Raw genomic sequence first — 26,091 nt, forward strand, 5'->3', positions numbered from 1 at the left:
CATGCCTGTAATGTTTCACTTGGTTCATGTTGTATCTTCAGTATGGTAACTATATGTCCATGCACCTAGAGTGGATCCAGGGAGTCTGTATGTATTGGGAAAAATCATTTATTCCCCAGTATAATTCCCAAAGTGGTTAGAAAAAAGACAGTCATAATTGTTTGGGTTTTTTCCCTCCTGTTTCTTGTTTCTTCATGAAATGGTGTTCTTTTCTTCCACTGTACCTGATTATCTGTGGATGCAAAAATGTTGCTAGCAAGAAATTTTCCTGCTTCTTTCTAAGTCCGTGGGATACTTTTCTCTCTCACAGAAGAGGCAGCAGAGTTCTATAAACTATGAACACCTGCGACCTTGCTGACCTTTGTTTATAGTACAGTAGGAAAATATTCTGACAATGGATGTTTTAGGATTTTAGCCAATCACCCCCAATGGGTGGCTGATCCTTTGTCCAATTGGACTATGAAAAAAAATGTCTATAAAAGAGTTTGTAAAATAATTAAATAAATCAGTCTTGCTGCAGAATTCCTGCCTGCTGGATCTCTCTCCCCTCTCCTCCCTACAGCTGTGGGATACAGTAATAATTATCTGATTAGAGTACTGTTCCACTGTCCTTGAGTAGCTTGTTTTACACCCATAACGATAAACGTAGCCTATTACGTGTTTCTCTCTTACAGGGTACCGAAAAAGCACTGGCAAGGCTGAATGAAGAGTTTCCTGACCTTCAGGTTATAGCTATCAGTGGTAACTACTGTACAGACAAAAAACCTGCTGCTATAAACTGGATAGAAGGAAGAGGGAAGTCTGTTGTCTGTGAAGCAGTCATTCCAGCTAAGGTTGTTAGAGAAGTAAGTGTCTGCTCTCTTGTTTATAAAAATGCATACATTTTGCAAAACTGATGCTCACTTTATATCGTTACATATCAACTGAAAGTTGTTTTCCAGGTAAGGATAGTTCTTACATGTCTTTTCAGGTACTTCTGTAGGATAAGCTATTTTTCCTGAGTCAGTAGATACTTTCTTTTTCATTGTGTCTGGTGTGAAATAATGTGTATGTGTTTAATGATGCATATCTAGTCAAAGACATCAGGATTTTCATGGTTGACCTTTGAAAAATTACGTCACATTTTGACAGATGTTTACATGTGGTGTTCTGCCTGTCATTAAACCCAGTCTTTTTTTAACCCTTTCACTCATTTTTTTGTCTCACATGCACCTGGCTTTCTCTTCAGTTTTTATATGCTTCCTACTACCATGAAAACAGATATTCAGGTGGTTTACATTAATTCAAAGCTGTCTTGGCATCTTGCATGACGAAGGGTAATAAGCAATGCCAGTTGTATTCTCTGGCCAGCTTGTCCTCCGTGATAACAGGATCTTAGTTTTTCCTCCACCTGAGTTCAGAAGATGGCCTCTGTGTGTCAGACAAAATCCATTGCCTGTTACCTGGTTGCCAGCACTGGCCATGAGAGACAATATCCAGGGAGGAGTTCACTACATTGTAACACTTGTTTGAGATCTTATGGCTGGGTGTTTGCATATTTGATAGGGGGTTTTTTTGTTTGCTTTCCCCTTGTGATTTGTCCAGTCCCTTTTGGAAAACTATGTAAACTTCTAGGAGTAGTATTCTGGGCAGAATTCCACAGTCCAGCTCCACCTTGTGTGAGAACTACTTTCTTGTTGATTCTGTTTGATGATGCCCCAGTTTTGTACTGGGTCAGATACTTAAGGCTTGTATCTTCACTCTACTGCTCTAAGATTTTACAGCTGTGACATAGCCCTTCCACATTCTCAGCTATTCTCTTTTTCAGATTGAAAAGTACTAGTTTCTCTATCAGGAATGAGTAATCAGGCTTCTAGCATGTCTTTGCACATCCTTATCTCTGCATCTTTTACAGTTCTAACATTTCTAAAATTCTGGGTACAGAGTTGGACACAGGATTCAAACTGTATGTGCAGAATGGATTTATACATTGACATAGTTTATGTCTTCTGGGGTAGTTAACTGTTTTTCAAATTGTTGGCATTTTATAGCTGAGTCACTGGCAGTATCTATTACAACCTCTGGATTTCATTCCAGAGTAGTAATGGGGAGGTAGTCCTTTTATAATGGACATTGATCATTTGTAGGTAAATTTGGGAAGGTTTTCCTCAAACCCCAGTCCTGTGTGTCACTACATTTACTTATACTGAACTCTTAATACATAAATGTTCCATTTTTGTCAATGTTGCAGACTTGGTGTAGAGCTCCGTAAATAACTGTTCCTGCTATGCAGGAATATCCTAAATTTTGCTCAACAATACTATCTCTTTTGACCATCTTTGATCATTTTTATATTAAATTCAGTATAAATCTCTTGAAAGTTTCAAAATACAGTCAGTATAGTATAAATGTGCCACTTAATTTTATATTACTGTGCATAGTGTTTATTTACCTACATAGCATAGTGGCTTGTGTTGGAACTTTTCAGTTTGGCTCCATATTTGTATGCAAACAAATTTGGGAAGAGTTTAGTGTCTGGAACAGGTTGACAGGAACATTACAATCGTGTCAAGCATATCCCCAAATTAATGGGATATTTCTGCCAAGATGATTTTGCTTGTTCCATTCCAAATATAAGGAAGACTTTGAAATGAGGTATGCAGCTGTGAGCTTTTCTCAAAGGCCTGTACAAGTACAAACCCTTTGCACTGACTTTTCCATTGTTACTTGGACATCTTACGTTTGAAAGTCTCCTTTGGAAGAAAAATAAAAGGTATCTAGGACAATGATTGAGTCAAATTCCATGTAGAAGCAAACAAGGGGTGAGGGCCATAAATAACCATAAATAGAGTATTTCTACTCCTGCCTGAGGAGAGGGATAGTAAAAATGTGTCTATCACCTTGTCCAGGTGCTGAAAACAACTACGGAAGATCTAGTTGAAGTCAATATAAACAAAAATTTGGTGGGTTCTGCGATGGCTGGTAGCATAGGTGGCTACAATGCACACGCAGCAAACATTGTGACAGCAATCTACATTGCCTGTGGTCAGGTAGGTTTGTTTTACACCAATTCAGATTTTCTTCAGTTCAGTAATCTTAATCAAACACTGATTTAAGTGTCTGGATTGTTGTTTTGTTTCTCCTCCTTGATCTGAAGGATGCTGCGCAGAACGTGGGCAGCTCCAATTGCATCACTTTGATGGAGAGAACTGGTTCCACCAACGAAGACCTGTACATCAGCTGCACGATGCCTTCTATAGAAATAGGGACTGTTGGCGGAGGCACTAACTTGCTCCCACAGCAGGCCTGTTTGCAGGTATAGTTCTGAAAGCTACTTACCTTCTTAATCAAAGGTTGCTTTCATGTGGTGTGCAAGCAATATTGTGGGAATGGGGCTGCTTGAAACTTGGTGTATTTTACATGAAAATGTTAGAAATGTGTAATGAATTGTTTTCATATATCCAGTTTCTAAAGCTTAAGACATTTACAGTATTAAAGAGACTCACTCATTGGATATAATTTGGAAAGACTTACTTTAATACTAAATATATCAAAAATTGATGTATATTTCATAGCATAATACTGCCTTGTATTTTTCTCCAGATGTTAGGGGTTCAAGGTGCAAGCCAAGATAACCCTGGTGAAAATGCCCGTCAGCTTGCTAAAATTGTCTGTGCTACAGTGATGGCAGGGGAATTATCACTAATGGCTGCTCTTGCAGCAGGGCATCTAGTCAAAAGCCACATGATCCACAACAGGTAAAAAATGGAAAAATTTGTGTATTTCTCTGCTGTTTTGATCCCCTTACAAGTACATGAGAGTCAATAATAATTATGTGATTAATTGCAATACATAAGACCAGTGTAACATTTTAACTGTCTAATGTAGTTATCTTGCTGTTTGATTAGGTCAAAAATAAATCTACAGGATCTTCAAGGAACCTGCACTAAAAAGGCAGCTTGAATACTAAAACGGCTTTGAAATGAAGAATTGTTCTAGTAACTGACCCAGGTGCACAAGGAAAAAAAACCAAAATCTATGAAGTTTAGAATAAAGATCGCCTCCAACTCAATGATGTCTGTGTAAGAGAAACTAAGAGATCAAGACTTGAGACTAGTAATACTTGACCTTCTTCAATGTTTAGAGATGACTGTGAAAGAAGTCCTATCAGATGTCTTGAACATGGCTTTTGAATTCTTACTCTTACACATCATTTTCTAAAGAGTCAGTCTTATGTTTTTACAAGTCGAGATTATTTTGCCTAACAAGGTCCTGGTAACTACTAAACTGAAAAGTAATGTAATGTACTTTGTATGTTTAAAGTAACAAAACAAAAGAAGTTGGTGTAAGCTTGGCTTGAATGCACTGGTCCTTGCCATCTCTATTTTCTGGTTAGACAAGCATCTTTTTTAAAGTGATGGCAAGCCTAATCACTTTCTATAAACTCCCAGTTTTAATTTGTTCACATGTAAACAGGTCTTAGGCTATCAAACAGTTTAATTGAATTTTATTAGTTTATATAGTCTATATATAGTACGTAATTTGCTGCTGCTTCAGCTAAGCAGTGTTCAGTGTTGAACTCCAAAATTTAGGTTGTTCCTTTATGTAAAATTTGTGATCTGTAAAGTTCTAAACTGTTAAATATAATCTGTACTGAAGTAGGGAAGAACAGTATCTTCAACTGTTTTGTTACTTTGTAGAAAAAATGAAATGGTAACTTCAAAACCAGTTACGTGTCAGACAGGTGTTTAAGTAAATGTAGTTTCTCAAATTTTATTTTATAGGAGTGCATTCAAACAAACAAGAGTCAAGAAGAGATGTTTACACTTACTTAAAAAGAAGTCTCTTAAGGAATCTACATACACATTGTGTACCTTATGTTGGGGATTTTTTTATAAGGTGTTTGACACTTGTTCTCCAAGAATAGGTGCTTGTCCACCGCTTAAGCTGAGATACAATGAAGCCAGAAAACCACACCGTTCTTGAAAAAAAAAAAGGGGATTTTCTTCTTTTCATTTCCTTTTAAACTTTTGTTGGGGGGGGGGGGGGGGGGGGGGGAGTATTTATTTTAAGAAGAAATCTTACCTTTTTTGTCAATGAAAAGTACTAATTAAGGGGATTCAATGAAATGACATGTTAATGTAAGAAGCAGTTTTTGTAATAAAATACTGTACTTGGACCAGTGAAGCAGTCTCAGGTGTTGTTACTGTAATAAAGAAAACCCAGGTTTATTCTGGTTTGATTCACCTTTGGGAATACTGCTAAAGGCATAGCCCTGCCTAGTTAATCACAGGATGAAGATTATCAATATGCTTGATGATTTTTTTGATTGGTTGGTTTGGGCTTTTCTTGTTTGACTTTTGTGGGGGGAATCTGGATTGGGCTGGTATTCCTGCACCATCATTCCTGAAGGGGTGACTAGTAGAGGTGCTCTTCTAATGTGCAGATTTGATATACATCATGGTGGGTTGCTTTGTAGTACATCTATGCATTAATATCCATTGTAATGAGCTCATAAATGTAATGTGCAAGCATGAAGACATACTACATGCTAGATATGTTATAATGGCATGTAAATAGCAAATGCCATGAATGTTTATCTTCCTGCAGTATTGTTGCTGATCACTACTATTTTTATTTAAGAAAACTTGGAATTACTTTGTTTCTATGTTCATTCAATGATTTATTTAAAGTAACACTGGTCGGGCAATAAATGGTGGTTCAGTGTTCATTTTGGTGGATTTTACTGACATTCTGTCTGGCAGAATTACCTTTTTGTATTATTACTAAACTGTGTACATTTTGGTACAGAACTACTTTCTCAGTTTCAGTAAAACCATGGAAAACACATTGGCATAATTGTGGTATTTTAAGCTTACTTCATGACTTAGTGACTTATATTTGTAGAGAGTCTAAACTAAGAGAGTTAATGAAGAGACGCTGGCAAGCAGTGCTAAACACAGTGGGGCTGTGACACCAGAACTTCTCCCCTTGTTGCAGAAGCCTGTTGGCACTCATTTATTCTCCTCAAAGCTTAATTAGGCAGTTTGCCCACGGGGGAGAACTAACTCACTGCAACGTTGGAGATACCTTCTGCTGGGGCCTGTTGGGCAAAATCAAACCACCTGTCTAGAATCTAATTTCTAGAGATGCCATGACTTCAGTGCTGTACTTTCACTATTGATAATGGCTTTCCAAATTTTTTGAAACCCTAGGGAAAAAAAAACCCAGTAAAAATAGTGAGTTTGACTCTGGTACCATCTTGCTTCTCTCTTTACCTCATTTCTCCTCTTTGTCCTGAATCTACTTTACCCTGTAACACACCAAGCCCCCTTCTGCTGCCTGGGGTGGAAGTTTCAGCGCTGTGACTCTTGCAAGCACTTCAGCCCCAGCTGCCTCTAACCACACAGTCGTTGCCCACTTTGATTTCCCCAGCTGCTGTAAGGCCCTGTCAGTGAACTGAGTGTTACTGAACCTTCCTGACGGAGGGAGCAGCTCCGGCACAGGGACGCACACCACCACTCCGTGCACAGCTGTGATACCGGAAGCCTGGTATAGCAGGTGCTTATCTGGGGGGATGTGGCTCTGCCAGGCTCCAGCACAGGCATTCCTAGGCAGGCACTCTGATTCCTGGAAAAGAGCACAGCTGGGAGACCACTTTTTGGGTGCAGTGAGAGCTCTGGCTACTACTCGGAGTGCTTTTCAGGTACATGATCCTCTCTGTTTCTCTTAGAGCATGGCTTACCATATTCAAGGTTGTATCCTCTTTCTCCCTATGGCTTTGGTTAGGGAAGGTTCACATTGCACAATGACACCTGCTGAAACAAGATGATGGTTTGGGATCCTCTCTGTTGCCTCAGGGCAGGCCTCTCAGGTCCACCTTGCCTTGCATGCAGAGCAATGACACTGCTGTGCATCCAGTGACACCCCTAGCACTGACAATTCTGTACCTTCTCCTCCTGCCCCGGGATGACTGCTGGCCCCAGGCTCACCCTGCTTACCAGCCTGTGGGAAGGGGGAGGCCTGCCTCCAAAGTTAACCTCATCTCAGTGCTCCAGGGCTTTAGCAATCTGTTACACAATGCAAAATTACTTAGCATCCTATCTTCACCACTGGTTTAACTTCAGTCTGCTCTTAGGGGACTCCAGGAGCTTTGGCCCCAGCTTTCACAGGTGTTCCCAGTCCATTCCCACTAGGACTTAGGCCTTCTAGAAGAACAGGGTGGGTTGACCTTGTTTTCTGCCCCCACTCCAGCAGGACAGGAAAGAGAAACTGTAAAGGCAAAAGTGAGAAGACATAGATTGAGACTGCTTAAAAGGTAAAGTGAAGCTACATACGGAAAGCAAAACAATTTATTCACGATTCCCCATCAGCAGGCAGAGCCTCAGCCCACTAACAGTTACTTGAGAAGACAAGTGCCACAGCCACAAATGTTCCCCTTTCCTCATCTTTTTCTCGGAGCTTTTGGTGCTGGGCACAATGCCATCTGGTATGGAATATCGCTGTGGTCAGTTGTGATCAGACGTGACTCCCTGCATTCCCTCAGAGCCTCTCACTCACCTCCAGCCCACTCACTGGCAGCAAATGCAGGAGAGAAAGATGCACAAAAAGAAAACCTTCATGCTGGCAAACCCTGCTCAGCAACAGCCACAATGCTGCTGTGTAACCAATGCCCTTAGTCACAAATCCAGAACACAGCCTCATACAGGCTGCTATGGAGACAGCCACAGCCAGTACAAAAATAGAAAATCTAGATCTTGGCACCAGTATCCACAACAACTGAGATCCACAACAGCCAAGTAAAGACCAGCTCTTAGAATCACAGAATGGTTTGGGTTGGAAGGGACTTTAAAGAAAGCATTAATTTTCAACCCCCAAACTGTGGGCAGGCACACCTTCACTAGACCAGAGAATCACGGAATCATTTAGATTGGAACAGACCTTTAGAATCGAGTCCAACTCTAAACCTAACACTGCCAAGTCCACAGGCTAAAAAGGCATCGACCTGGTGGACCTGTTATGTTTTCAGGGTTCTTCCTTCCTGTTATGTGGCCTGATGGCACACATTGAAACAGACATGATGCAATTCTCTTCCTCTCCCTGTATCCTGGAGGCCTTTCCCATAGACATAATACACCAGACACAACCTGGGTGTCAACAGGAGCCAGCCCTGTTTCCTTTCTCCTCCTTGTAGTGATTAATCTCCAGCTCATACCAGGCAGCAGTAGCAGAATGGAAAAAATTACCTCTTTCTTTATCCACTACTAGAAACATGAGATCAGGTTGCTCAGAGCCTCATCCAACCTGGCCTTGAACACTTCCAATCATAACTTCCCTGTTCCAGCATCTCGGCATCCTCACAAGAAGTAATTTCTCCCTTACCCACTTGATTCTTCTGGAGAAGAATTCTACAAGGTCAGTCCATTTGCACAAGCTGCAACACCAGGATGAATTTAACCATGCCATAAAATGATGCCAGTTACGAATCTCATGTAGGACCGTTGAGCGAAGGACCACAATTAGGCAAGTCTATCATGCACAGCACAAGACAAGACACACAGATCTGTAGCTTCTAGCTCTGCACCTGGTACCACAACACAGTTTGCCAAATTGCCTTCTACCTCCCCTTAATGGGCCGCTGGGCTCCAAAAGCAAATGGAGGACAATACTACAGTGTGTGTATGCCATAGGCTGCGTTATCCTCAATCCACATTCTCAGACACATGGTCTTCCATGGAGGCAGTCACTGCATAAAGCTGCCCTAAAAACATTCCCTCACTCTCAAAACAACTGGGCAGTGTTGCTACTTTCTTTTGCCTAGCACTGAGTGCCCCACCAGTGTTTTACCCACAGCCCACACCCACCCAATGCATGGGTTTATGCACAAGTATAACGATGCAGCCAAGGGTAAAAACGTTTTTAAAAAGGTGCTTGAAGCAAGCCACGTACAACTGTAATGGTACACAGAGCAGCCCATCTCACTCCCCATCTTTTCTATGTGAGAGCTGGCATAGCTCTGTGTGAGCAGGTCTGGTTTAACAACACTAGAAGTTAAAATTAGTTCAACTTTTGGGAATACTGGCTCTAAAATATGCTCCATTATTGAAAAAAATGGGTAGGTTATCAGGTGCACAGAGTGATACCACTTTTGGCAGAGTTTCTGGATAAACAGAATTGTATTTTTTGCAGGATAATCTTGGTTTTCCCATATGAAAATTGTTCCTGAGTAAGTAAGTCTGAAGAGTTGAAAATTCCAAATAAATTCCTCACAGCAGTTTCTTTTAATATTTAACAATGCACCCTACATTTTGCATTTAAAATCCAGGTAACACAGGCACATAGCATAGAAATCCACATGCAACTTTAGTTTTTGCTTTGGTGATACAAGCTTAGGAACAGGGCCAAGTCTGGAAGCCACCAGGCTGGCCAGCTCACTGAAATATCTCACTTGGAAACTGTTCCTGTTTTGTGAGGTGGGGAGGAATATATTATAATGCGCATTACTGAGGCTGATAATAAATCATCAATTACCTGATGTATATTATGGTTTTCTCTGTCTGCACTGTAACTTAATGTAGTCCCTTTATTTATGATGGTTCCTCAACTATTGACATAAAACGCAGCCCCTGAGTTACCTGTTAACACAGAAGATCACTTAATGAGTAATTCCAACCTTGAAATTCTCTCAACAACTTTTCAAAATTATGTAAAGAATTCATTATATAAATTGCCCATTACATAACTGAGAGGAGTAATTGTCCCCCACTACAAGAAAGACATTGAGGTACCGGAGTGAGTTCAGAAAAGAGCAACAGTGCTGATGAAGGGTCTGGAGCCCAAGTCCTGTGAGGAGCAGCTGAGGGTGTCTAGTCTGGAGTAAAGGATGCTCAGGGGGGACCTTCTCACTCTCTACAGCTGCCTGAAAGGAGGCTGCAGCCAGGTGGGGTTGCTCTTTTCTCCCAGGTAACAAGCACAAGGAGAAGGGGAAATGGTCTCTACTTGCAGCAGGGAAGAGCTAGACTGGATATGAGGAAAAAGTTCTTCACTGAAAGGGAAAACAAGCACTGAAACAGACTGCCCCGGCAAGTGGTGGTATCACTGACCCCAGAAATGTTACAGAAGGTGCAGATGTGGCACCAGGGACGTGGTTCAGTGGTGGACCTGGAAGTGTTAGGTTAACCACTGGACTTGATGAGGTTTGAGGTCTTTTCCAACCTTAATGATTTTACGATTCTAGGTAGAGTAGCCTACAGGGAAGGAATGAAGCTGAGCTCGGGAAAAGGGGCAAGAAAGCTGTGCTAGTGTTTGTCCTTCTGTCTCCCATTAATTTCCCATTATTTTAAACCAGCAACAATCTGATTTTCCACATGGCAAGAATGTTCTGCCATGACAAAAACCAGGCAGCAATCTTCCTGTCTTTCTCTTGACCCATGAGCTTTCTCATTCTATTTCTCTCTCTAAGCTGAATACGTGGTGAGCACGTCACTCTTTGCCAAGGCTATCCCACCATAATTCTAGTTATTTCATTCAGTAAAAATTCTCCTCTTCCAAAAGGCTAGCAAAGGGTGGAATACAAAGTAATGACTTCATATACTAATTAAGGTACTTTACCATGTGTCTTGGGGTGACCTTATGATGTGTATCCCACATTGCTGCTTATGCCCAGAAATTAATTTTTGTGCTTTCTGTGCCTCTAAACTGAGCCTGAGAGGGGGAAGGAAAAACTGAGCAAAACTTTTTCAAAGCAGTTTGCGGCTTGTTCAAGGTCAAGTAGAGATAGTGACTTTTTCCCCCCCAGCTGCGGCAGGGGAGCGAGGAAGCACCCGGCTTGCTGCTTTCCAGTCAGCTTTTGGCCAGTTGTTTTTCAGTTTCTTGTTCTCCGGAGAGAGACTGAGAGTTGGACTTTGCTTTTCCTTCTCTGGAATTCCGGATTTTCTCCCTTTTCTACTGGACTGCTTTCAACCTCAGAGCACATCGGGAGGACTTTCCACCAGGCACAGAGGGCCTGGCCCCGGCCCAAGCCCCAGCTCCGAGGAGACCAAAGGGAGGACTCTAACACTTTCCCAGGTTTTTCCTCCACAGTGAAAGATTTTACCATTTGACCTTATTTTCCTTTTCCTGTGTGTTTGGTAAATAAATAGTTTTATCTCCTTCACTTTCCTTCGAGGAAAATTTATTTTTTCCTGAACCTGGGGGGGGGGGGGGGGGGGGGAGGGGTTTGTGCCTTCTCTCAGAGGTATATTTCTAAATTTGGCCAAACCGGAACACCATGCCTGCCCTCTAAACCCCAGAAAATGTCATTGACAAATGGGACTTTTTGAAAGTTGCAAGTCTGCCAAAGCAGAGCAAGTTAAAAACACTGATGTTTCAGGAGCTTTTGCCCTTTTAATTCCTGGGGAAAGAAGTTGAAAGAAGTTTGTGAGCCCCTTTAAAATGTACTTACTCATGCTGTATGAGCTATTAGTCCCATGAGACCCCAAGTGAAATTCAGGTTTGAATTTGTTAACCACGTGCATCTTAAATAAGTGCTTTGAAGTTAGTCCACAGGCTCAGGAGAGACCTTATCACTCTCTATAATCGCCTGAAAGGAGTTTGTAGAAAGCTACAGACTGGTCTCTTCCCACTGGCGACAACTGACAGGAAAAGAGGAAATGGCCTCAAGCTGCACCTGGGGAGATTCAGGGTGGACATTGGGAAGAATTTCTTCACTGGAAGGGTTGTCAAGCAATGGAATGGGCTGCCCAGAAAGGTTGTAGAGTCATCATCAACAGAGGTGTTTAAGGAAAAAACGGATGCAGCACTCACTGCCATAGTCTAATTGACAAGGTGTTGTTCAGTCATAGGTTTAACTTTATGACTTTGAGGTGTTTTCCAGCCTAAATGATTCTGTGATTCTTTGCATTAATTTCAAGAAGCTCATACAGAGATTTGTGGGGTGGAAGACTTTTTGCTGTTAATTTACCACAAGTGAATGTAGAGTGCTGTATGCTTAATCTGAAAGCATTTTTGATTGATATATGTAACAAAATTGGATTTGGACCTCAAGCCTGTGACATGAGTGAGAAAAAATTCTGAGTTTTAGTAAAAGGGAAGAAAAAACCCTTACATCCTGTTTACATCTAGCTGACCCTCGCTTCTGCTGGTATTATTTCAATGTGATCATGGCTGGATCACTCATTTCACCTAAGGTTTCCCTGCAGAGCTCTGCTCTGAGCACTTGGCACGTGACAGAGAGCTGACATAAAGGCATGGTCCCACATAGGCATCCCATTTCCCTGACACAGACAGGTGAGTGAGATGGGTTTCCAAGGCAGTTGAACAGAACATAGTTAGGTGGTTGGGAATAACATGTTTACCCCTCATTTCTCTCTCTGTTTCTCTCCACCCCCTCCATCTGTCTGACCATCTGTTGTCGGTGTCTGCTGCATCTTATCTTCAACAGCTGCAGAAAAAGGTTCTGTAGGATATCTTTAAGGTATGTAGGTGCACCACAGAGCTTCCAAGCCCACAGCAACAAGCAGCTCAGCAGCTGCAGAACTATGGTGTCTTTTACACTGCTGGTGAGGGTACTTGGAGATGCTGTGGTTGTGGGGCAAAGCCACATTTGCTCACCTACTTTTTTTCCAGAAGTACAGGGGGATGACCACTTTGGGACAACATTTATTTTCTGGATTGCACTATTGCACAGCTTCTCAGACTGTGGAGCAAAACAACTCAGGGTAGCTTCAGCTGTGGAATTTGAAAGAATTTGTACTTCAAGACAGAAAATTGCATACTCTTAGGTTTTTTTAGGCATTTGTAGTAACACTATCATGTACATCAGCTAGACAGAAGAGGCAATTTGTATCACCACAGAGAGAAGTGAACCTCAGAAATTACCCCTTTTGAAATGCTAAAATGATTTTTCACTCATTTTTACTTTTCCTAGGTATCTTTCTCAATATCAAGTTTTCCATGCAAACTGTATGATGACCACACTAACTAAAGCTGATCTGTATATAAGAGAAAAACTTTTTTTTGCTTCTTGAAGCTTAGGAAGGCTTTTAAACCATTACTCAAACCTTTTGTTGACTAATTTCTTGCTTTATTTCAACACAGGCATCTTATCCGCAATCTGGGGAGTATGTGCAATGTGTGTCCAGTGTGCCAGATCCCTGGGGCATGGTTCCCTCCTATGTAAATACACATATTCCCCCCATGGACTGCACTGCACCCCTCAGGTCACCCCTGCTTGGCAGTACTCCAAACTACCTCTGATACATCAGGGGTGATACAAACCATTACTTCCCTGGGAGAGCATGATTATGCCATTTCTTATTTGCAGGTCTTTGGTTTGCACCAGTATTCATGTAATTTTTGGGGGGGGCAGGCAGGGGACACCACTGCTGCGTAGATACTGATAAAGGAAAGACAGACATACTGTTCACTGTCTAAGTGGCACAAAGGTTTGTTACACAAAAAAGTGCTAAAAGAAAGGTCAAATTTATAACTCTCTTTTGGGGATTGACAGGAGCAAATTCAGCTGATGCATACTGGGCATTTCCACTACTTTTTGAAAACAGAGGTTTTCTGCCTAGAAATGGTGTGCACCCTGCCATGCCCAGATGAGATTTCTGCCTTTCCAAACCAATGGATCATGCCTGTTGCATCCCTGATAACAATTTTTAACCCCAGCTGCTGCAGGAGCTGAAGCCCAACCCACAACGCCCCAGAGCCTTGGCCCCCTTGCTGTTGCTGTCAGAGACAGATTGGAACATTTCCTATGGAGATTTTACACAGAATTAATTGCATGTACCACTTCTCCCTGTGGAGGGTTGTGGGGGCAGCCAGGATGACTCCTGATGGCTGGTCCTGCCCACTGGCCTCCCACTCCCCTCCACTGTGCCCCCTGCACTGGGGTGAGGCTACTAGTGAGCCCCTCGAGATGTGGGCCCCTCAAGATTTGAGCTCCTCAAGATTTGAATCGAACTTTGCTGTAGCTGAACAGTTATGTCTAAGCAACTGCACTGCTGATGTCACATGCTTGGCTCATCCTTTATTTTGGGGAAAAGAGAAAACAATCCCAACATGAATGAGCTCTCTGGATGAGAGCCACCAGAAGTGAAGTCAGCAGGACTGGGCAGTAGCTGAGGGAAGGTAATTCCAGCAGTGGATGACCATGACCACTGTCTCATTCAAAGGAAGGGAAGAACCCTGCAGATTAAAATGACTCCTCTCTCGGAGAAGCAAGAGATACAACTAGCAAATAGGGGTTTGAGTACTAATTAGTAAAAAAGTTATACAACTTACAGCCAACAAATGCTGATGCCTTTGCTTGTTAAAAGGTATAAATAGTGTAGGGGTTTGATGACCACAGAGCCAACCTTTCGTGGGTTACCTCCCGACTCCTTGCTTTGAGCAAACTAGAATAAAAGACAGAAATACAGAATCACAGAATCCTTAGGGTTACAAGGGACTTCTGGAGGTCATCCAGTCCAACGCCCCTGGTAAGGCAGAATCACCCAGAGCAGGTGACACAGGAACATACCCGGGGGGGGTTGGAATGGCTCCAGAGAGGGACACGCCACAACCTCCCCGGGCAGCCTGGTCCAGGGGCCACCCTCAATGTAAGGAAGCTCTCCACCAGGCCAAGCGCAGGCGGAAAAAGCCGCGTTTCCTCCCTTCAGGGCCTGTGCTCCGCCTCCGAAACGCGCCCAGGGCGTGTGGGGCGGGGCGTCCCCAGGCCCCGCCCCCAGCGCCGCCCTCAGCTCCGCACCGGCCCCGCCGAGCCGCCAGGGGGCGCTGCCGCAGCTTTGCCCGCCGCTCTCCGTCTCCTCCCCCGCGCCGCCGCCGCCGCCGCCGAGGCCGCGGAGCCGGTGCGGGAGCGCACGATGGAGGCGCCGCCGGTGACCATGATGCCCGTGACGGGCGGCACCATCAACATGATGGAGTACCTGCTCCAAGGTGGGCAGCCGCGGGGCCGAGCAGCGCGGGCAGCCGCGGGGACGGGGGGAGGGTAGGCGGCGCGGGGCGAGCGCACGGGCGGGCTGGGGGGCGCTGGGGCGGGCGCACTGCGGAGGGAGCCCAGCTCGGCCGGGAGGGTAGGCGATGACCGTGGCGCTGTCTCCGCAGGGAGCGTGCTGGACCAGAGCCTGGAGAGCCTCCTGCACCGCCTGCGCGGGCTGTGCGACAACATGGAGCCCGAGACCTTCCTGGACCACGAGATGGTGTTCCTGCTGAAGGGGCAGCAGGCCAGCCCCTTCGTGCTACGCGCCCGGCGCTCCATGGACAAGAACGGGATGCCCTGGCACCTGCGCTATCTGGGACAGCCCGAAATAGGCGACAAGAACCGCCACGCCCTGGTGCGCAACTGCGTGGACATCGCCACGTCCGACAACCTGACGGACTTCCTGGTGGAGATGGGCTTCCGTATGGACCACGAGTTCGTGGCCAAAGGGCACGTGTTCCGCAAGGGCATCATGAAGATAGTGGTGTACAAGATCTTCCGCATCCTGATGCCAGGAAACACGGAGAGCATTGAGCCACTCTCCCTCTCCTACTTGGTGGAGCTCAACGTGGTCGCACCAGCAGGGCAGGACATTGTTTCTGATGACATGAGGAACTTTGCTGAGCAGCTGAAGCCTCTAGTGCACCTGGAGAAAATTGACCCCAAAAGACTAATGTGATTGAAAATGTGGGCGATTAAGGCACTGGTGGTGTGTTTCAGAAAAGGATGTTTTTCTGAAAAGCTTTTTGAGGGCAAATCAAAACAAAGAGAGGGGAATAAAGTACTATATATCAGTTTTGATAGTTGAAATTACTGAGTGTTTTTTCCCTTCACTTGTGGATATGAACAAAAGTGAACACTTTAAATTAGCACTGTTCAAAATATCAGTAAATGTTAATATTGATAATTTTCCTTCTCTTACGGGGAAGATACCTTAAAAAGCCTATTGTCTAACATTCTAAACATCTAAAAATGTCAGACTTACTGGAATTCATCCCTGTGTGTACCCACACCCCATTGCTATCTTTTAGTTTCTTTAGAGCACCATTTGTATATCCTACCTAGTCATCCAAAATGTCTCTTTTCAGTAATAGACGAATACCCTTTAATGCAGGAGATGCTGTTTAACACAAGCAGAAACAGAAATTGCTGTATAAAAGAGCAACTAACTGTACACCTCTTCACCATAGCTTATGTGACAGGAAGAGCTACTTGTCAGTAGCTTCTGATGTAACCAAAGTTAGAAGTGGAAGAACATCTGGTAATATTAACATTTGCAAGTGGTTGTCACAGCTTTTAACAGTGTTCCATTATTTTCACTGGAATTGGTTAGGGCAGTCTTAATAAGAAAGTAAATTACAAGGTACTTTTTATTACTGGATTTCTCACAGCTGACAGCCATATTGAAGTGTTAAGTCCTTTTTATTAAAAAATTAATTCACAAGTTTTCGTTTAAAATTTATTGCAAAAAATTAGCAGCTGCTAGTTGAATTACTGATGATTTTGTTTAGCACCTCTCTTGATAGTAGGATGGTTAGTTACCCTAGTATTGCAGTGATAATTCAGTGTTATTTGAATTAAGTTTGAGTTTTCAGATACAGTTCAGTCAAAAAAAGGTCGGGAAAGATAAAGGAGTTCATTTTAAATTTCTCAGGTTCTCTGCCGGGGACAACCATTTTACCCACTGCTCAAATGTGCCAACCTCCGTCAGAAACCCTTCAGCACCCCAAGTGCTTTATGTAACAATGAAAGGCAGGGGCCACTCCCAGAAAAACCTTCAATCAGCTACATTTTCAACTGGATCAGCGCTAACAGCCCACTGCCGCAGGCTCTAGTGTGGGGCGTGGGGAACACTCGACTACTTGGGTGGTACTTGAGTACCCTTAGGCTGAAGACAGAGCAGTGATTTCCCGCAGGGCAGCAGTGAGGCGTCACCAGCGTGACTGCTCATTACCTAGACTACAAGTACTTTCTGGAGGGTACAAACACACCTACAATTCTGTTCATACTCGCTCTCTATCCTGGGCCTCCAAGCTGGAATTCCTTTACATACAGGGCATAACTTCCTAGGAGCTGCATGTGCCAGGTTGCTCCATGGTTGGCTTGCAGTCCTACCCCAGTAGGTGGGAATCCTTAGGGCTGTTATATTTTGCCACTCTTAGCACTGGTTAGGAATCACTTGCCATAGACCTGTACAATCTGTGGCTTGTCTCTTGGCACATAAAAGTTTAGGAAGTCCTGTGGATGACAATAGGTCTGACTATTGATCGATCCACAATTAATAAATAATAATAATTTTAAAAATGTTCTTTTAAAGGAGAATTAGGTTAAACCTTGAAAACTGCAGCAATCCACAGTACCAGGCTTCCTTATTCTGGCTATAGTCAATGCATAGAAGAGGCAGGTGTGCAGAGAGAAGAGCTTACTGCATCAAGGGCTACAGCTGAGGACAGTTTCAGGTAGCTAATGCTCAAAGTGTGTCCCTTTGTGTAACAAAATGTATTTTTCTCCTCCTATAAAACTTAGCCTATAAAAGGTGGAGACTAAAGGTGATTAGCATTAGTAATACACTACTAAATTGCATGGCATAACCCTAATTATCATTCATCATCCAGGGTCAAATTACATTGTAGTTACACAGAAATGCTCAGCCTCTCCTGACTGGAAAGTATGTAGTTTTTAAACTACGCACATAAGTTATGGGACCAGGAATATGAAATGTGATCTTTTTTTTTTTTTTTTTTTTTTATTTTGGGGGACTTATTATTGCCAGGTAAAATAGCTGCATTCTTCAAGGTTGGGGGTTACCTCAGGACTCACTATTTTTTGCACTATATTACATGATGTCTGATACAGCTGAGCTTAAGGTAAGTTTTGTTTCTGTGCAAGTAATGCCTTCTCTTATTTCAGGCTGTTACTCCAGTCTTGCATGTAAGGTTTCTACAGCTTTACTGATTGCTATATAAAGAAGTAAAAATCACTGTGAAACAAATAAAGGTAGGATTATTATTGATCCATTAGGCACCACCTGTTTCTACTATTAAGAAACTTGCTCATAGAAGCTCATCCTAGTTACTAAAAATTATTCTTACTTTGAAAAGGCCACAAGTTTACCCTTTGGCACATCTCCGTCCCGGATCGCTGTTCTTCCCATGGAAGTTCCCAGAATCTTGTTAATTCTGTACAAATGAAGAGCTGGCACACTCTGTAAGTGCTCTGTATTATGACTACACTGTACAGGAGCACCTTTTAACACCCCTCTGACTATTCACACAAAATGAACTTCTCAATGTATAAACTAATGTGGCATTCAGGTTTTCATCCCAGTAACCTCAGTAACACAAGTAAACTGCTTTCCTGTTAAATGTTTTTCATGCACTAGAATATTGTATATAACTTTATTCATGATTTAAAAGTTGGTTAAAAGGTAAAATATTTTAAGTAAGTTTCTCCAAACACTGGAAAGTCAAAAATAACAAAGAGCCAAGATTTTTCTTCATAATTTTAATATTTTTAACTTTTAAATACTGGTTTTAAATTTGTGATTGTAACATGTAAGAGCCAACTTCTTTTAATTTTTAAAACTTATCATTAGGATCATAAAGCTATTATAGAACAGTTACAACTCTACACACTCAAGGTACTCAAAAATATGATTCATGTTTTAAGTCTGTAAATGAACAGTGGCAATTCAAATACAGCGTTATCTGTACAACTTGACAAAAATACAGGTGGACAATCTGATTAAAGAGAATCTGCACAACTTCAGATAAGCCAGCTCAGCCCAATTAAGTAAAAGGTAAGTTTTTTCAAAGTGCATCACATTTTTCACAGATAAATTTTTCAAAGATTTTCAGGTTCTCAGACAGAATAACAACGACCATCTCATCTTCATTCCCAGTACAAGTTCTACCAAGTCACGTGCTTCAGAACTAGTTTGGCAACATCCAAATTCTCCGAACAGATGCAGATACCTAGAGAACAATATCTGATGGAGAAGATTGCTGTATTTTCTCCCTTTTCAATTGGTTCAGCTTACAAAACAACCATTCTAGAGTCAGAAGCTCTTTCTGCAAAGACTACCACAGCTGCATAAACACTCTTGATCTGTTAACAGGAAGAAATGAACTCAGACCACTCAGACGTGGCAGTGACTGACAAGAGGGATGGGCTCAAAAGACAGGGTAAATTGTATAAAACCATAAAAGCAACATCCCTTCCAGAAGAAAAGATCTAATGGCTACTCACACAAGGACAATCTGAGAGGCCTACTGCCTTTCGAAATTATTTTTTGAGAGGTCCATTAATAATGATTTCTCAGTCATGTAACTCCTTCCATAGTCTTTAAAAAGCCTCTTACAAATCTGATTGGGCAGGGCTAGCTACAGTGAAGTACCAATGCCTTTATCTAAAAGTAAAACATATTCTTTACAAATAGTATTTGTAGTGTCATTTTATTTACAGAATAAATCGCAAAAGTACATCACATTTAGTGCAAATGCAACTAATGATATAAGTTTATATACTGCTTTGTAAACTTTCCATACCTTTGTAAAATAAAGCTATCCTATTAAATTAATAAACTTGCCCGCGTTCCAACAATTACCAGAAATGGCAAATAAGGACTTAAACTCTTTATATTTTGGACTTTTTTTTTTTAAGTTCCCATCAGTGGCTATGGTGGAATGTACCACTGCTTGGTTGATTGTAAAAAGATGAAGTACATTTGAGGTATAAGATTTTGTTTTCTAACGTTGGTATATAAAATGCTCACTGGTGATATAGTAAACATGTACAAATTTTCATCTTATTTGCCTAATATTACCATGTAGGCACTTTTCTACATATTCAAATGAACAGAATAACTCTGTAATAAGGCATATTCCATGCACACCATAGAGAAAGGCAAATAAAAAGGGAAGAGTTACAGAGTATGAAATCTGCATGCGTGTGTAATCATGTGTTAGGTACGGTTTCATCTCTACAGAGATGAAGAGAGAAGTTTTTCAACACTGTGCAGATCACATTGAATCATTTACCAAATCTTCACTAAGTTACTGTATTATATCTCTTTTCAGGCACCTAGCACACTATATAAAATAAATTTGACTTTCAGCTTTCTTTTGAAGAAAATATATCTGAAACTTTTTTCTTCAAGATACACGGTTTAGTGAAACACCGAGCAGCCTCTGAAGAGTTTCCAGCTACAGGACATGGATAAAAGACCTCACAGTCAGTACTAGCCCAACACAGTCCTCTCCTAACAAGTATCTCCAGAATCAAAGATAGGCAAACATCTGACATTTAAATCTTCACAGCAGCTAAAGGGAACTTGCCAGTAAGAACTACGCATTCTTATAGCTCTGATGGGTTTTTGATCAAGAGGCAAATAATTTCCTATATGAACCTCACAGCACAGCTTGATTGAGATGAGGAAAACACATGCAGGATCTGAAAATAATGTACTCATCCTCAATCTAGTCTGGGAATGTTGTTTGATGCAATCCAAATTACTTCAATAAATATTATAGTGTACCTTCTCACAGCTTTGGGAAAGCCCCGGATATCATGCAAGAAAGCAGTCCACATATAGTATGGACAGGCGTCTGCCAGGTTTTAGGCAGTCTCTTGCCCTCTCATACAGAATCTTTCTAGATATTTCTGGATCATGTTTAATAACAAAAATTCTGCAGCACATATTACATAACTAAAAAATACAATAGAAATATAAAGATATCTGGAAAAAATAAAGCTTTTCACACTCTTACTCCTTCAGAACTAAAGATCGTCATAAGAGTAAGACAATAGAAAAGGCAAAGTCATAAGGATATTGACAGCCCTCAGTTATTAACTGGCATTTTATGTAACAAGATGGTTCATTATAGAAACCAGCAGCAATGAACTGTGATTATACAAAGCAAAACAAAACCTACCAACAAGTTACCTAGGTTTTACTGAAGCCAGTCCTCTCACACCCCCAAAATACCACACAGATTTTTGTGCATATAAAGCACATACAGTATGCTATATGTGCATTTGTCTCTTGTGCTTTTCACACATGCACAAAAACTGCACAAGTATCTTGGGATGGTTGACAATGAAATTCTACAACTTGTTCAAAATTAACACAGTAGCCCATGTTGGTGATTCAAAGTTGTATACACTCTTCTTTTAAAGCAAGCAAATAAAAATAGAGCCATATACATGTTATCAGTACATGTATTTATAATTACACACTGATTCAGCAAGAAAGATAGCAGGAGAGAGCTATTGTTAAATATTCAGCCTCATGGTGTTGTACCACTTCTCCACTTCAGTATACAAAGCCTAGAACTTGGGCCATAAAAAGACTGTAGATCCTTCGTTCCAGCATGGAGTGCTCTATGCATGGTCACTTCTCCAACGTGGAATGCTCACCCAGTCTTGTTCTGATTGCTGCAGGTAAGCAAAGACAAAAATACAGCCCTGAAAAGTTTGTATACTACTAGTACAATGAACTTGTTAAAACACCTTAAATGTCATCAGGACTGCTACAGTCGTGTTAACTGTTGGCTTGCGACATTGTGTTTTAAATGCTTTACTTACACTAGTTCTCTAACAATTTACATTTAAAACTGTGAATTATTAAAGGAATATCTGTTACAGCTGAATGAAACAACTAAGACTTTTGGAGTCTGACACAGTAAATAGAACCCAAAAATAGAGGTAGCCTATATCACACATAGAAAAAGAGATGGAGACTCATTTTCAGATGTGACTGAATGATGCTGTAACACTAGCACAACTAAACATAATTCTGTGGTTTGACATGACAGTTATAGAAAATGAAATACATAGGAGTCTAACAAAAATTAGGGTAAGCCTTATTTTAAAGCCTTATATTATAAACACTAAGCGGCTCAGATAGCCTCCAAGTGACCAAGAAATCCTCTTCTAATGTCATATCATCATCTAACTGTTCAAACAAGCCAAAAACCTATACCATTAAAAACATATCCATTGACTTCAGAAAGCATCTGGAAATCCCTTTTCTTTCTAAGGTTCATCAGAAAGGCTAAAAACCTAAGTCACAGCCTTCTGAATACTCTAGTAATTCATGTTGGTCTGTCAGTGAAGTTCCATTAATAACTTGTGCAGCCTGTACACAGAAATGACATGACTATTTTAAGAAAGTATATTGCATACTAAAAACAAGCACTGAAGCCATGCTAATCATGCAGGATATTTCTAGATCGCATACTTCCATTTGGCCTTAAATTTAAAATGGTGAATCAAGAATTTTAAAAGTATATATACCTGCTAATACTAGAATAAAATAGGCTTTCCTGCCGTTTTCTCTTGCACGTATGATGTAAAACGCTTTAAGAACTTTGGATATTCTCGTTTAGCCACTGCCCGTAACACTGATGCTGGTGCCCATCCTCCTGGGTTCACTAGAAGTAAACAGGAAGAAGGACATTGTAATGAAGCAACTCCACTAAATGCTGAAACAACAAATTTTAGTTCATTACTCCTGCAACTCTTCCTGAAGTAACAGGAAAGAATAACCATCAGCAGATTTTTTTTAATGCCCTAGACTTGTTGTAGCACTTTCTTTTTGTAATACTCAAGCTCAGTCCAGATCTATGATGCCATTATTTAGAAAACATTAAACACGCAGTATGGTGAGTCTTAGAAAAATGCCCAAATGGAAGAGGATATTCTCTATGGGCTTTCAAGAAACAAAATAGAAGGAGATCTGAGTAACTTCCTATTTCAAAAAAAGCAAGTCAGTATTAACTTTTCAATAATTACTGCCTTTGCCTGCAGAACTGCTACATAGGCAGCACCCTGCAAACAATTATAAACCATTTAAAGAAAATTTGAACTGATTCTTAATTACATTTCAATTCACAGTGAAAGTATGTTGCTGAAAAAGCTATCACTTCCCATATAGTCACAGTTCAGAATTTAGCACTGAAAATGTACTTTTTAAGTGAACTGGAAACTTTGAAAAAAAGTAATAAGCAGAGTGAGCTACTTTGAAGTGTTTTGCTGCTCTGGGAGAGAGGATAGTAAGTATGCATCTCCAATACCACAACACCTTGCTAAATACTGGATACAGCAACAATACAATTTGGCTTTGACAATTTTTTAGTCAATACCAAGGATTCTATCAGCTAAAAAACATAATTAAGAAATGTAGGCTATATTATACAGCTTTCAAGCATCTTCATACACAATGTGTTTACTCCTTCTTGGCACCAGGAGATAAGAACCGTATCTTTACTATCAGCAGCTTTTCAGCCTAATGAGATGAACTGGGAGGAAAAAAAATTTACAGTAGTACATGAAAAAACCCAACATACCATTACTGAAACTAAAAGCTATGCCAACTCATTCCAGTTGCAGGTATTTCTGCCCACCTTCCTCCACCCCAAGGTTGTGTACTTAAGACTGAACTACACAGTTCTTCATTTATTCCTCCCAGAGTACTACATAATGAATGATCCCATTCACCAATTTATGTAGCACATTAATTTGAGACCTTTTGAATGTGATGAACATAAAGGTGATGCTATATATAGACTAAACAGAAAAGGGCATCAAACCGTTTTTCTTTTGTGCCAGTATTCAACTCCCCAAAATTAACATCTATCATGAATGTCATACTGAAAAATTTTATACTTACCATTAGCTACATATGTAATCTTGCACAGAATGTTGTCCCTGCTTATTTCTTTGTTCCCCTCTGGTGGGCTTACTAATGTCTGACAAATCATAGCAATATTTATTTTGGCACGGACACAGCGATTGTTCAGCTGCCAAAAATAAGAAACATTGTGAGCCTCAAACTAAATCCGTTTCATCATACTTGAGCATGAACATTTTTTCATTATGAAGTCTAAGCCACTCTAGAAACTGTGTTTCTGAAAGTCTGCATTCTAGCACTTACATGGATGTAACACGGAAGTGAGTAAAACAAAAGATATGTTTGGGAAAGGATTCAACTGAAACGTCTGAATCTCAAGTTTCTGCTTGCTTAACACATAGTAAGTGCATTATTTCAATTGTTGTGACAAATCACAGAAATGTTTCTTTACAGAAACATTTCAAGAATAATGTATCAACATTTAGAAATATCAGTTAACTCTTCCCTTGAAAGCAGGCTATGAAATTGCAATCCAAGGAAAACAATCATTGCTATTATCTGATAGAACCAAGGCAAACCTGTGTAAAATGGAGACTTAGCCCTACCTATAATTATACAAACCTACTTTTATATTTGACAATACTGAAGAGATACTGATTTGATTCCATTAAAAATAACCTCAATTCTTTAAAATGTTTTCACATCTCCAGAAATTTTGCTTCCATTCTGCTGAAACACCTTAGATCTGCCAACTGAGAGATCCGGTAAGAAAGCTTCTGGCTCAGAATGCCTTCATCAGGTCAATTTATCACCTGGTTTAAATCAACTGTATTTTTGTAAAAACCCTCTGTGAAGGCATTACCACAGAACAGAAAAACTATCTTAAAAGCAGAACTTCACAGAATCAAAATAATACTTACAGGAGCACTGTCATGTTCTACAGAGAAATTGCACACAATCCATGTTTCTGGATCATTTTCACTGAATGCTGGTATCTTTCTGATGGCAGACAAATACAGCACATCCCTTTGAGAGGCTGGCCACACTCTCTGCAGAGAAACACCTGAACATAAGCTTTTCCAAGTTTGTAAATTAAGTACTCACTATCCTTAGTTAAAATAAAAAACCAAGCAAGGCAAACCAGGTCAGTTATATTATTATGTTAAAGCATCTTCAAGTTAGTAATTTCATTTTCAAAACTGAAAGAGAACATAACTGTTGTAAATAGGCAATAGGAGTATCAGGTTGGCTACACTTCATACCAAAAAAATTAAGGCAAAACTTTAAGACCTTTGAAATGCAGAGCGCCAAACTGCAGTGAATTTTTCATTTAAAAAAAATAGGAAGAGGCAGTTCCCCTCCTGTTCCCTCAACCTCAGTTTTGCATTTTAGTTAATACTTGTCAGCTACAAACTGTACTAATGGTTAAGCATATAAGGATAAATCTACAGTTACTTATGTCTCTGGAGAGAAAGAGAGAGGAAGGATGTATTTATAACAATTACTACTTCAAAAAGCTACTGTTACTGCTACTACTTCAGTAAGACAGATATAGCAAACTGATACTATACAAGAGGAAGTTTCAGAAGTGAAATGTCTAAAAATATAAGAAAATAGACAGAAGTTATTTTCCTGACACTCAATAGGAGAAAAAAGTTCTGGCTTTTACCACAACCAATACAGATGACACAACTGTCTTACTAAAAATTATGAGTCCTGTATTAAAGAAGTTTTAACTTAACTGCACTACTGGTAAAATTGTCAAAGAAAAATACTTGTTTTAACATTTGAATATACTAATACTTAGAAACATGCAAGACTAAGGATGAATCTCTGTATTTCATTCCTATATATTTTTTAAATCTTTACATTTCAGTTGCTGGGTTATAATTCAAATGAACATTTTTATAAACTGACACCAGAACCATTTTGGGGGAAAAAACAATGAAGGTACAAGAACAAACGTTGTACCAACAATTAAAAACACTTGCATTACAAGGTGGTATGTCAACTAATTGTGGTGAACAGTAACCTGCATTTTTGCAAAAGAAACATCTGACACAGTGGTGTAGGTTTCTTCCTTGTAGTCAGTGGTGATTTACTGCTTCCATTTGCTTTGGATGACTCTGGCCTTGCTGGCAGTGATACAATCATGAGATTAAAAGCAGGCCTCACTTGCTACTACAAGCTCTATCAGACACATGCACAACCAATTATGCTCTCAAGAAAAGTTTGAAAAATTGATGGAAGTTGCAGTTTAATAGAGAACTTGTTCTGGAATATTGTCTGGAGCAGTATTTTGTTATGCCAGCGAAGTATTCAGAATAACACTGGAACACACGTGCCTCAGACTGTCTCAGTAAAGTATGCAAATGAAGTGTTATTACCTTATGTGTCTGGTAAATGATGATTGCGTTATCAGCTAGATTTTCCACAACATGGAAATTTTCAATTGTTGCTAAAAGAAGGGGGGGAGGGGGAGAAAAAGAAAATC

General features: G+C 40.7%; 3 protein-coding genes and 1 long non-coding RNA gene across 9 annotated transcripts in view; 2 read left to right on the top strand and 2 right to left on the bottom strand.

Annotated features, from left to right (window-relative positions):
- HMGCR (3-hydroxy-3-methylglutaryl-CoA reductase) overlaps nucleotides 1-5,827 on the top strand; it is a 20,425-nt gene extending 14,598 nt beyond the window's left edge. For both annotated transcript variants that reach the window (XM_048291509.1, XM_048291508.1), the window contains exons 16-20: nucleotides 675-845; nucleotides 2,889-3,029; nucleotides 3,137-3,295; nucleotides 3,583-3,737; nucleotides 3,888-5,827. In XM_048291509.1, the coding sequence (XP_048147466.1) occupies nucleotides 675-845; nucleotides 2,889-3,029; nucleotides 3,137-3,295; nucleotides 3,583-3,737; nucleotides 3,888-3,942 (681 nt within the window). In that variant the 3' untranslated portion in view covers nucleotides 3,943-5,827. The remainder of the gene's footprint in view (nucleotides 1-674; nucleotides 846-2,888; nucleotides 3,030-3,136; nucleotides 3,296-3,582; nucleotides 3,738-3,887) is intronic.
- LOC125319835 lies at nucleotides 4,994-14,665 on the bottom strand. Its single transcript, XR_007200909.1, has 3 exons — nucleotides 14,507-14,665; nucleotides 14,269-14,381; nucleotides 4,994-7,251 (listed from the first exon to the last, which is right to left on the bottom strand). It is a non-coding gene; the product is annotated as an uncharacterized LOC125319835 (long non-coding RNA).
- A 117-nt stretch (nucleotides 14,666-14,782) lies between these two features.
- Nucleotides 14,783-15,764, top strand: MED18 (mediator complex subunit 18). The gene is made up of 2 exons (XM_048292824.1): nucleotides 14,783-14,922; nucleotides 15,091-15,764. The coding sequence occupies exons 1-2, from the start codon at nucleotides 14,850-14,852 to the stop codon at nucleotides 15,642-15,644; spliced, it is 627 nt and encodes a 208-aa protein (XP_048148781.1). The 5' UTR covers nucleotides 14,783-14,849; the 3' UTR covers nucleotides 15,645-15,764.
- A 2,690-nt stretch (nucleotides 15,765-18,454) lies between these two features.
- CERT1 (ceramide transporter 1) overlaps nucleotides 18,455-26,091 on the bottom strand; it is an 84,455-nt gene continuing 76,818 nt past the window's right edge. For all 5 annotated transcript variants that reach the window (XM_048292819.1, XM_048292818.1, XM_048292822.1 and 2 more), the window contains 5 exons: nucleotides 25,985-26,055; nucleotides 24,518-24,646; nucleotides 23,637-23,766; nucleotides 22,262-22,398; nucleotides 18,455-21,400 (listed from right to left, as the gene is read on the bottom strand). In XM_048292819.1, coding sequence (XP_048148776.1) covers nucleotides 22,271-22,398; nucleotides 23,637-23,766; nucleotides 24,518-24,646; nucleotides 25,985-26,055 — 458 coding nt within the window. In that variant the 3' untranslated portion in view covers nucleotides 18,455-21,400; nucleotides 22,262-22,270. The remainder of the gene's footprint in view (nucleotides 21,401-22,261; nucleotides 22,399-23,636; nucleotides 23,767-24,517; nucleotides 24,647-25,984; nucleotides 26,056-26,091) is intronic.

The sequence above is a fragment of the Corvus hawaiiensis genome, chromosome Z (assembly GCF_020740725.1).
Source record: "Corvus hawaiiensis isolate bCorHaw1 chromosome Z, bCorHaw1.pri.cur, whole genome shotgun sequence".
In the NCBI taxonomy this organism is placed as follows: domain Eukaryota; kingdom Metazoa; phylum Chordata; class Aves; order Passeriformes; family Corvidae; genus Corvus; species Corvus hawaiiensis.